Source organism: Leptopilina heterotoma, unplaced genomic scaffold (genome assembly GCF_015476425.1).
Source record: "Leptopilina heterotoma isolate Lh14 unplaced genomic scaffold, ASM1547642v1 Lhet_166, whole genome shotgun sequence".
NCBI classification, from domain to species: Eukaryota; Metazoa; Arthropoda; class Insecta; order Hymenoptera; family Figitidae; genus Leptopilina; species Leptopilina heterotoma.
This window is the reverse complement of record NW_025110882.1, coordinates 1,219,002-1,232,035: the sequence shown is the minus strand read 5'-3', so window position 1 is coordinate 1,232,035 and position 13,034 is coordinate 1,219,002. Positions and strand designations below refer to the sequence as shown.

Below are 13,034 nucleotides of genomic sequence, written 5' to 3'. Positions count from 1 at the left end.
TTTTTTTGTAAAAATATACGAAAAAAAATACAACGAATTTTTCCCCACGAGTCTCTCATAAAAGGAAATATTTAATAATGAAATAGCAACGATAATTTACTATGGAAAAATATAAATACTCCTTTTAGTTTTTGCTATTGCTTAATAATTGCCACTGACAAATATTTATATACCTTTGTCTCCATTGTAGTTTTCTTTCAATAAATATTTTTTGCAAATAGACACTTTCGCCTGTCGCAACCTCAAAGTTCCCGCATTTGATGATGCAATTTTAATGTGACGAGTTCACTATACCTATTAATAATGATAATTTAGAAGCCCATTATATTGTCAGTGACTTTCACCTACCTCGCGGAAATTATTTTCGACTTAATAAAAAATAATTTACCGCAAAACAATAATTTATCAAAAAAAAAAACAAAAGGTCCACTTTTACCAAAATTCAAAAAAAGAAACATTTCCTGATCATTGCGAATTTTATTTAATTACTATCTTTTCCTTTACTAAAATTAATTAAAATTATCTATAGCGATATTTTCTCGATATGTTAAAACGGTATTAAAATAGATTGCCCCACATATTATATATTACTATTAAATAATACAATCAATTAGCAATTTTGTAATCAAATATAAAAACTAGTTTATCTGAAAGGAGATCAAATTAATAAAAAAAATCCAGCAGATCTAGTTTGAAATTGCAGTTACTCAATGATTCGTAAACGGTACATCGTTATATAAATCTATTAGCAGATAAATTAAACATTTAATAAATATTTTCTTATACACTAATAGACTAATGGAGCAAATACCATTTGGAAGCAATAAAACCAGAAAAAAAACTCCCCATAAAATAATACATTTTTTAAATTCTCTCTAGGAAATATCTTCTCAAACCCAAAATCATCGAGAGACAATTTTTTTTGGTGAAAGAAAATTTGAAAAAATTTTTAATAAATTCTTTATTAAACCAAGACTTTGCCTACGGAACTATTTTACATTGATCGCATAAATATCGAACGCATCACTGACGTTTCATATATATATTTATATATATTAAACGAAAAATTGAAGCTTGAAAAACAGTACATTTCTTAAAATGACATCAAATTGAAGATTTTTTTTTTATTCGAATCGTTCAAGCACGCAAGCACGATTCAAAAAGTGTTCACCACTCTCGATTTAAAAGCTTCGTGCGCATAATTTTATTTCGTTTTTCCACTTTTTTTTTTAATATTTCAAACACGCCATAAGTGTTTCATTTCCTCATATTGTATATTTATTTATTTATTTATTTATATATATATATATATATATTTATATATATTTGCTCCAAGAGATAAAACGCTCAAAAACCGCGATGGAAGATCAATGAAAAAAAAGGAAAAAAAATTGGAGAACAAAAAAAGGAGCAACGAGGTTCTTTTTTTTTGTCGAGGCGTGTACTTATAACATATTTATTTGCAATATTTTTTTTTAGCAATATACTGATCCTTATTGTAGACATATATTTATATCGTATGGCAGCATAGTATTATGACATTGTATAATATAGGTGAGGTGACTGATAGAATGATTCATTTTCTTCCTCATCTCTTTGAGACGAGTTTTTATTTTATCATTAATTATGATAAAAATAATAATAATTCTCTCCTTTCTTCGTTTCACACATTTTAAATAACGTTTCTTGTAGGTCTTATAGCAAAGAGATATTTTGCCATAAAAATATTCTTTTGCTGTAAAAATTACTTCTTTTGTGTAATATCGTTATAATTTTCAAGCGTTCCGTTGAAAACGAGGAAATGATAATCAATATAAACGGTGCATCATGACTCTCTCTCTCTCTGTCTTTCACACACATCTTTCTCTATAACTTGATTAACTCGTCAATTATATTTATTTATTTTTTTTTTTGCTTTTTTTATTTAATAGCTAATGCATTCTTTCTAGAAAAAAAGGAAAAAAATTGCGAAGAAGTGGTCGCGAGATTGTACCGATCGCTTGATAATTGATATACAGAATCGACAATAATTATTACACTTGTTTATTATAACAATTACTCCCGTCAATCTTGTCCATTGTTCTAGTTAAAATATTCAATATATATATACTATAAATATTCTCTAATAACGATAATGCAACGTCATTAATTTATTATTACAATTTGCAACTTAGAAAAATAGTCCTGGCACTCCGTGACCATGTCTCGCGGTTAGCTTTCTTTTTTTCTTCTTTCTCTTTTATTCACATTCGAAAATGCGCTAATACATATATTTATTATACATATCATATCGTTCTACAATATTATAATAGGATTTTGATTTCTCAAAATCGGAACCATCGAATTGACTAGTTTTCAATACCGTCATCATTATGGATAGTGACGAATAAATAAATAATTAAAAAATAATTTTCTTTTTTAATTCAATTTTTAATTATGGAAAAACTATTATAGAAATAATTTTTATATTTTTGTTTCTGAAAAATTAAAATTCCTTTGGAAAACAAAATACTTTTTTGGACTTAGAATGAGAATAAAATGTAAAAAAATATATTGAAATTTTATAAAAATTGACAAATAAAAATTAATGTTTAGCTAAAAAATTATTTTCCTAAATTAATAATCTCACTTTGTGCAATTACACGCTGTGTTTCATAAAAAATTGTACAACTGTAGCACCGTTTTTTCAAGTCAATCCATGCATTATTTTATTAAAATATATTAAAACTATTAATAAAATAAAATCAAAATGTTGAAACAAGAAAAAAATTATTTCAATCTTCAAGATTTAAATTCTCAATCGAAAATTTCAGAATGAAATCCCCTAAAATTTTTTTATCGAAAACCAGAAGGAAATTTCGAAATTCACTGAATATTAAAAATATTAAGTTTCACGAGAAAAGGCAAAGATTATTATCTTTAATTGAAAAAAAATTAACTACCTATTAATAAATAAAAATTTTGAAAGACAAATTTTATAAATACCCTAATTTTTGATTTACTTTTTTTAGCTTTAACAGACTCAAAATCATTTTTTAAAAATAAATATTCCCATTATATAATAGTTAAATGAGAAAAAATTCTTTTTGTACAATTAACTAATTTCTCACTATAATTAAAAATCTTTCTATACATTTTTTTCTATATATAACAACAAGTATTTATTTACAAAAATATATAACATTAATACTAATTTCAAATAAGAAAATAATGTACAAAAAATTACATCAAAGATAAAAGCAAAAATTTTAATAATTTTAATTAATTTAAGTAATTATTTTTGAAATTTCAAGAAACTGTTTTTTTAAGGATGGGAATTAAAAACCATATTTTTTTTATCATCATGTTAATATTTTATTTCCCACTATAGGGAGAAAAAGATATTTTCAATTATTGAACTTTGCTTTTTTTAATTAATTTAAAATTACTTTATCATTTATTTAGATATAAATATTCTCTAAATCTTCATTGGGAAAAATTGATCCACTAATTTTTAGTAAAATATTACTAGTTTCCTTAGTATTTCCAATTTTTCACTAATTCAAGTTTAGAAGGCAATAAATAAAATGAAAATCAACTGAATAATTAATATTTCAAGGAATAATAAAACGAGAACAGATCCGATCATTTTGATTATAGAAACACTTTTTCATTGTTTAGTATTTATTAATAAATAATTATATAACTCTAAAAAACAATGAAAATAAATAAAGAATAAAAAATAATTTTCACTACCGATCCGACAACTTACAATCGCGTCACACGAGACGTGGAAACGGCATTAATAAAATCTATTATTAAAAACAATTAACGAAACAACAGTAGTACTACCCTTTTTTTAAAAGTTTCACGCGCTACTATTATTAATTATCTAATATTGATTTGTATCGATTAATACCATTTTCTTTTTAAATCCTCCTATGCAAATCCTCTTTTTCTTTGATGCAATTGACGCTCTTTTTTTAAATTCATTCATTCTGTTTTTTTTAGTTTTTTTCAGGGTTTTGTATTGAAAACCCCTATTATCTCTCTCTATATCATTTACCCAAAAAATTCTCTATTATATATAGAATTACACACTCAACTCAATGCATTTATAAGCATTGCTTTCGTATATGACTTTGTTTCAAAAAACAAAAAAAAGCGATCGGTAAATCAGAGCGTACATTTCCTCGATATTGATATATAATATATATATATTTATAATTTATATAATATGCACTACTATGATAATTTTTAGACTCTACAGGTGATAGCATCAACTTTTTTCATCGCGTTTTAATTAAAGAAAAGTCAATCAAAATTTTCTAAATAATTTACTATAATGTATATATGAAAAAAATGAGAGAATCATGGATTTTCATTACCTAACATGATACGTCGCATGTATAAATACTGATAGAGATATACTTGCCTGCCGGTACACCATCTATTTTTGTTTTCATATTAATATATCAATATTTATATTTATATATATATACCTTTTTTAGTATTTATATATTTATACTTAGAATTTTCAATTCTCGAGCGATCCGATCGCCTAGCGTCTTGCCTATTTTATTTTTATAACCCACTCAATGTACATTAATATTTTATTCTATGGCTAATTCCATACAGATTCATTCTTCTTCCTTTTTGGTATCATTGACACAAGATGCAATTTTTTTCCACCATCAATTGCAAATATAATGCCATTTTTCTTGTTACAATAATTTTAGTTACAACAGGAGAAATTTTCAATCGAAGAAAACTCTCTATCAGGTTCTATTGTCGAAAAATGAAAAAGTTGGATAGAAACTAAGTAAATAACCTACATTTTATTATTATTTTGGGAGTTCTCCACAATAACGACGAGGATTCTCTGTTTTTAACTTTTTACTCTATTGTAACAACCTTTAATTTATTATAATCATGATAATTAGTTAATTAATTATATTTATTTACAATTAATCCGCTATATTTATTTAACATCATCAAATGATTATAACATAGTAGTTATAATAAATGATTAATAATTGTTAATTGTATTTCATAATTCATTAGAGCTAATTAATTATAATTAATTATTTTATCAATTTAGTTCTTTAGTCTATAATTTATTATAAATATAATTAATTATAATCAATGAGAATATTGAATTACATTCACAATTACTATTTCTGTAGTATTTAGAATACTACATTAATTTGCAATGTCTGCAAGTACGCTACTAATTACAATTAATTAATCAATTATAATAATTACACTATGTATTATAATTATTCTATTTTTCCATTTCATTATTTTTTCATTTTTTTATTATGCATCTAACCAACTTTTTCAGTGTGAATAGCATTCGCTAATTATCTGCTTAATTAACACTGTATTCATATAATACTGTAAATATTTGTTTTAAACAAATTTCGAGATTAAAAACAGTCAACAGTTGGCAATTTTATTTATTTTTTTTTTTCGTTCTCTTCTAGAAACTTCTCCTGTTGTAGCCAATAATTAAAATTTGTCTCTCATTTTGACAGTATAATAATATTTTCTTTTTCGTATATTTAATTATTTTTCATTTGTTCTTTTATATATTTTTGCAAAACTCGCAAGCACTTTGCAATTGATTTAACAAGATTTTTTGTTTATTCGATTTTTCACACATCCACTGCGCGCATTTTTTTTCTTTTGTAGACAAGCTTAAATCGTATAGACTCGCATATAATAAAAAAGAGTTCAAGTTGAGAAAAATTACAATCAGTCAGTACTTGAATCGAATACTGTCGCAACACCTGCAATTCGGGTTTTTTGTACGAATTATTCCCCATTAGAGTTAAAATAATTCCAAGAGTTTTTTTATCATGAAAAAAGAAAGACGTTTTAAATTAGTTGTAAAAATTAATTCTTCTTATCTTCTGTTTAGAATTTTGAAAAAATTATAAATACTTAAAAATCAATTAAGATTTAACTCTCATTGCAAATACTATTTAAGATGATACTTATGATATTTGGTTTTACTTATTATATTTATAATAAATTTTATAGAAAGTGAATCTACTGACTGCTTTTAATTTTTTTTTTCGTTTTAAACGCATCGTGCATACAAAGTAAGTTTTTTTTCTAATAAGTTTTGAGGAATATATTATCTAATTGATGAACGTTTTTGCGATGATTAAATATAATTATCAAATGCCTTTCTTCGTTCGAAAATAAATCCTAACTTCGTTCCTTCACATTTTTATTTGCCTTTTAAGCAATAGTATATATTTTTTTGTATTCTATATTTATTCGTATCTTATGTAGTTCTTTCATTTTTTATTCTCCTCTTTCCTTCGTATAAAAAACTATTAGATCTCAGAAGTGGATATGTACGAAGACGAAGGTTTTGACAATAATTTTTTTTTAATTTTTAAGCTTTTCGCATAAAAATTAAATTACATTTTCATTTTTTGTCATTTTTCATAAGAGAAAATAGTGACTTTTTTATAAGCATTTTTACTATCAAATTCCTTTTTTCAGATAATAATATAATTAGTAAATTTGTTTTTAAATAAATTAATTTTCAATTATATATTATTATGTATTCGTAAATTCGTTTCCTAATTTTTATTCTAATTTTTTCCCAACAAAACAATTATATAACGCAACATTAGTAATTAACGATTTTCTCTCAACATTAAAAATTCTGTTCTACAATTTGCAAACAAAAACAATTTTGAAATAATTTCATTTTTTAATTATTAATTTTTAATTTTAAAATTTTTTATTATTTAATATTTTTTGCCGCGTCAATTTATATCGTTTCGAATTATTTATGATTCGAATTCGTTAAAATTAATTCCACCATTAATTAAAATCGTTTAATTACTGCTTTTCCTCAAGTAATGTAAATAAATCAAAATATTCGTTTCTTTAATAAATTGATCATTTTTTTTAAACTGAGATAATTCGAATTCTTTAAATTTCGATAAACAGAAATAAATTTTCATTTTAAAATCTCAACCTTCGAGGCGTTAATTAATCTGACAATTAAAGTTATTACTTTAAAGGAGGCCAGTTTCATTGGTGTTCATTGAGTTTTTATTTTTAATGTAGGCCTGTCTTCTGCGTTCAACGATTCTAAGTACATAATATTTTTATGGGATAGAAATTAGTGGAAAGTGTTTTCTTCGATCGTAGTAATAATTTGTCTTAATTAAATTGATCATATGATCAAAGCAATTAATTTTTTATTACTTTCTCTAAAATATTTTTATGATATGTAGGATGATCTAATAATAAGCTTAGGATAACCCTGCGATCTAATTTGCCTTTACTTGAATAAAAATAATACAAGTCTAAAGTAAAACGTTTTATCTTTTTTGTAATCCACTAAAAAAAATTTTTTTCCGAAAATTCTCTTGTGGAATATTAAAGGAATAATGCAGTAAATTAATATAAAAATTTCTACAGAATATTGCAAGAATATAAAACAAGAAAAAAATCGTTTCAATATTCTAGAAAAAAAATTTTTTCCAATATTTTCGATTAATATTCCACAAGAATAATTCTATTGTTAAAAATAATTTCTATTCAAATAATTCCTAAACTTTCACTGAACTTTCATTTTTAAAGATATTCCTCGATTTTCTCCAAGAAAATTTTTACAATTTTTCCGCATTACAAAAAACTTGATATAGAATATTTTAACAATATTTCACCTAGAAAAATTTGCTACATTATTTTTTAAAATAATATTCCTTTAATTTTTCAAAAATAATCTTGTGAATAATTTTGTTCAAATATTCTTGATTTCAAGTGCAAAAATTTTCTTGAAAAATATTATTCCACAGGAATATTTAGATCCCATACTATTGAAATATCAAAATTTATCCAAATTTTTATCTCAAACTTTTTCACATTTATAATTTTTTTGCAGAAACTAAAAAATGAATTTAACTCTCAGAAAAACTTCAAATCGGGGCACTTATTTAAAACTCGGCATGATGATCGATTTTGTGTCTATGTATCTTTCTTTTTTTCAATAGAAATGCGAGTCTGTGGTCGTTTATATATTTATACAAGTGAAAAAGTTTTAAAATATAACAGTGGGGGGGGGGGGGGTAGAAGTTGGGGATATGTGTTTGCGAAATTCTTGAGTTATGCGAAATCTGAAGATTTATGAGAGGGGAGGGATGTGAATCGACTATATCAAATATGTACAAAGTTTTTTTTTCTTTTTGTTTTCTAAACTAGTAATTAATACTCATTAATATTTTTTCAGTTTTTTTTTGTAAATTTTAATTAATGAGCGAAATCGAAATTCGATTGACCGTTCGTTTTAAAAACGATATAAGGACGAAGTGGCATCGAGATTCATTAACAACAATAATATTAAAGCACCTCTCAATATTAAAAATCTATGTTTTTTTTTAATTTTTCTCATTTTGTATCGGATCGACTGCTGTAAAACTTAATCAATTCACGATCGCCATAAATACCCTGATATCATTTTTTCAATCGCGAAAATAAAATACTTTATAAATAATAATAATTTATTTTTTCAAAATTGCGTTTTTATATTTATTGCACTGATTTAAAACAATCGTTTTTATTTTCAAAACGCATTTCTCTCTTCTTTGGAATAAAAAAGATTTTCAACATTTTTTTTATAATTTTTCAAATTTTTTTTCGGAAAATTTTTCAATTTTCTATTCAAGTCTAAATTTTTGTCATATAGTTATATAGATAGAAGAAGCATTAAAAACTTTGTTATGACAAACGTGGTCCATTGTTCATGTTTGTTTTCATTAATTTAATAAAATTTATCCAAAGGAAAGTCATAAATTTTTAGCAAACAAGTCTACGCAGTCTTCGATGCTTCTAGAGTTATTTTTTTTTTGTAAAAATTAATTTGCCATTAATTTTAATATTTTTAAAAATTTCGAATATCACTTGTGACTTGAAGCTGAAATTTATGACTTGCGAAAAGTAATAATAGATTGTTTCGTTAATTAATAATCGATAAATACGATTGCACAAGATACTCAGGTAATGCAAGCGTCATCTTAATAATTACTTTTTTTAATCTACTACTTTGTCATTTCTTCATTTTATTTTCTCTTATTCGATTACTTTTTTTCCACATCTTAGGCTATAACTCAATATTCAATTTGAATTAATATAATTTGAAAATTAAAAAAGATTTCACTTTTAAATTTAAAAAGATGTTTTTCAATTACGTCAGTGTTTCGTTATAATTTTTAAGATACAAAATTTTGTTTGCAAATAATTTAACGTGGAATTTTCAGTTTCTATTTTTAAAAGTTGAAAAAAATTTTTCGATTCATAAAGATTTTTTTTACTTTTGGCTGATGTGAGATAGTTTAATTCAATTTGTACAAAATTGAAAGTGTGCGTTCAAACGACATTTAGGACTTATTGTTAAAAACGAACTAATCAGACTATTACGTTTTCTTATTTGTAATAATTGTATATATTTAAATATGCAATTGGAGAATGTTCTAAACAAAAATCACCGAAGAAAGATGCAAGGGATATTTCTTAATTCTTAATCTTTTGTTCAAAATTAAAAATTTAATTTTTGTCTAACAATTCGAATTGAAATTTTTTTTTAGTTTTAATCGAAAACTTGTTACAAATATAATACTTTTATAAATATTTATTTAACAATTTCAATCAGAAACTTAAAATATAATTGAAAATTTCTTTTAACTTTTTTAATCGAAATTGTGGACATTTTCAAAAAACTAAGAACCAAGAATAAGATAATTATTTAAAGAATCCCTCAAGCATTCTGCTTGCAGTTTCTTCACGATGTCAACTGTAACTCTTTTGTAATTGTCAATTTACAAAATTGTGGCAGTGTGCTTCTCGTACATTTTTTACACTATCAAGCTCTCGAAAGAATAATTCAGATTTTTAAATCTTATTCGTACGTTTATTTCCCAAAATATACTTAGCTATATGCTAATTAAAATTCCTTTCAATATATTTTGATAATTAAAGTTATGAATAGAAAATATATTTTCTACCTAAATAAGAATTGAACTTAAAATTCAAAATCAATTTCAATTTGAGAAACTAAAAAAGTTTCTAAAAATTCAAGAAGCAATAAATATAAACAATAAATAATTGTCTCCTTTACTATAAATAAATAAAACTCCAAAAAACTCAGAGCTAAAGATATAAGTAAAAGATTATATTGAAATGAGTAATAAATTAATTATTTAATTACAATTGGAAATAAATTTAATGATACGAATTAAACCAAATAAAAGAATGGAAGTAAACGTATGAATAAGATAAAAATCTATAAGTTCATAATAACTGACTATTATTCTTTTAACGAGTTCAAGATAGTCGTACGAGGGGGAGACAAGAAGGTATAACTCTTTTTAAGTACTTATTACAATACCACACACTATACAATAATTTTCGATCATCTCTATTGATATAATAATATTAATGCAACGATCCACTTGTTCAATAAGACTAACTGTGCGAAATTAGTTATTTATGGGGTAATTATGTTACAGATTGTGATTAAAAGGGGCGGTTTTCGTGTTTTAGCCATTCGTGCACGTTACCCCCTTGCAGTCAATTTTTATTTATTTCTTTTATTTCATTTTCTTTTACGATTTAACGTAAAAGCAGTCTGTTCTAATATTATTCTTTAGACAACTAGACGTTAGTATAATAATACTGGCTATTACTGGATTTTATAGTTTTTAAACTCTTTTCCTTTTTTTCTTTCTTTTTTTTTGTGTTTGTTAATTAATTATTATCGTTTTTGGGTGAGTTTTAAGGTTTCTTTTTCAACTTTTTCTATTGTCAGACATATACAGTAGATTCACATATTCTTCTTTTATTCGTCGTGTACAATTATATATGTACAAATCGTACGTATGCCTGTATGTATATATGTATAATATATATATATTTTTTTATATATATAATTAGTTTTCTATATATATATATAATTAGTTTTTATATATATAATTAGTTTTATATATATAATTAATTTTTATATATATTTTGTATAGTTTTTATTTTTGTATAATATAGCTATTCATTATCGTCAGTATCAATTAGTTGTATCTCGTTTGTTTTTTTATTTGTTGCTGTATTTTTTTTTTTTTAGTGTACGTGTTGGCTAAAGCTACAATGTAATAGTCTTTATCAAAAGCACATGTATATCGTAAAATATTCTATATACATAGTAATATGTATACAGAATACGTGTAGAATAATATATATATATTGCATATAAACCGAGTTATTTTGTGTTCCTCTTTTTTCAATTTAGTCTTTGGTAATGTATTGTTTTTGTTTATTTCTTATCTTCATTGTTATAGAAATTATTTCTATATCACGATAGAATGTCGCAAAAATTGTTTATAATTTTATTCATAATTTTATCAGTTCTAATTCAATTGAGAGATTATAATTGTTATTCCCTGTAATCTCTTTAATGAATTCATGAAATATTGTACGTATATGTAAAAAAAAATAATACGAAATGAGATTTATAAGAAAAATGGGATTTAACATCACGTATATAGAAAGTGAAAATTGTATAATATGTGGAAGGTTTTTTCAGTTACGTATAGAGTCATTTTTTTTTTATCGAGTAAGAAAGTTAGAAAAATTATTAATATAAAAGGTTGTTCAATTTTTCTTTTGCGTAAAAAAGAACAACTTGAAGTTGTGAACTTTTTATGGCGAGATCTTTGGTTATTGAAAAGAGTAAATATTAAAAAAGAAAATAGAGTAGAAAAAGTATTTTTTTTTTCATACCGAGAGTTATTTTTGTCCTTAATTTTTTCATTCTGTATTCTTGCGCTGTGTTTTTCATCATGAAAAGAGTCCCAGTAAAAGTTTTCTTTTAAAAGAAATGTTACGGTAAAGTTTCTATTCGAGTCTTTTCAATTTTCGTTCTAACTAGGCCTCATTTCCATAGACTATTCTCTCGGTTCCACCGAGTTCTGAAATCCTATTTATATAGTCCTGGTCCCATTGGACACTGGCGTTGTAAAAAAAAGAAAAAAATTAGACAACAAAAAGTACGTCATCAAATTTCATCATTTAATGAAGCTTGGAGAGATGATCTTCATCACTTGCCTCAGCATCACCTTCAACGCCGCGTTCTCCCTCTTCTGGATGAGATGGATTTCCTTCCTCGGTGTCAACACTGCTGGTTGGCGTTATTTGTTCCGGATTCTCGTTCCTCGCGAAACCCAGGTTTCCTCGATCCTTGTTGTTATTATTATTGTTGCTATTGTTATTGGTGTGTCCATTATTGTGACTATTGAGACTGTTCGTGTGACCATTTTTGTGGCCATTGTTGAGATTAACTTTAATTGATTCCTGGAAGGTCGAGTCCTCACTGCTAGGGGAACCGGGAGATGAGACTATCACCTGAAAGACACAAAGTTATTTTAGTTATGATATTGGATTTATCCACATTAAAATATTTCTATTTGTACATTTATTTTATTAACTAATTGATATTTACCTGTCAATTTTTTTTTTTACTATTTTACATAAACGACTGAAATAAAACTTAAAAACGCAATTGAATAAGTTGACAATTCAGTTTACCGTTATGAAAAATCAATATTTTTAAAGTTTCTGTTACAATCTTTACACTTTTTTGAAATTGTCATTTCTTGCAGAATTTGAAATGAAATTATTCCCCAAGATTTTATTATAGAATAATTTTACCATAGGCAAAAATGAAGTTGAGTAGATACTAAAAAGTGTAGGATAAGATAAAAAATACGTAGAGATTGTAGATGCATTCAAGAGCGCACAGCTTCAATGAAGATCTGATAATAATTATTAATTTTCCAAACAGACGAATTTCAAATTCTCAATTTTTTTTTATTTAATTGTAATAAAATAAAATTAAGAAAGAAATATTGTTTCGCTACCTTATTATTATAAGCAAGTAAAATGATAAAAACGAGGAGAATTCAGATCTTCATTTTGAAAATTGTTTGCCCTCGTACTTGAAAAATAGAGCATGCAGTGAAAACGGACGGATGAAAAAA

The 13,034-nt window shown here is 24.6% G+C and overlaps 1 protein-coding gene across 10 annotated transcripts in view; it reads right to left on the bottom strand.

Moving 5' to 3' along the window:
• Positions 1-10,045: 10,045 nt before the first annotated feature.
• The window catches only part of LOC122499185 (rho GTPase-activating protein 100F), a 42,697-nt gene continuing 39,708 nt past the window's right edge, over positions 10,046-13,034 (bottom strand). For 5 of the 10 annotated variants that reach the window (XM_043607354.1, XM_043607353.1, XM_043607359.1 and 2 more), the window contains one exon: positions 10,047-12,399. In XM_043607354.1, the coding sequence (XP_043463289.1) occupies positions 12,067-12,399 (333 nt within the window). In that variant the 3' untranslated portion in view covers positions 10,047-12,066. Of the gene's footprint in view, positions 12,400-13,034 lie in introns of all 10 variants that reach the window. The other 5 variants (XM_043607361.1, XM_043607362.1, XM_043607356.1 and 2 more) reach the window with 4 other exon arrangements.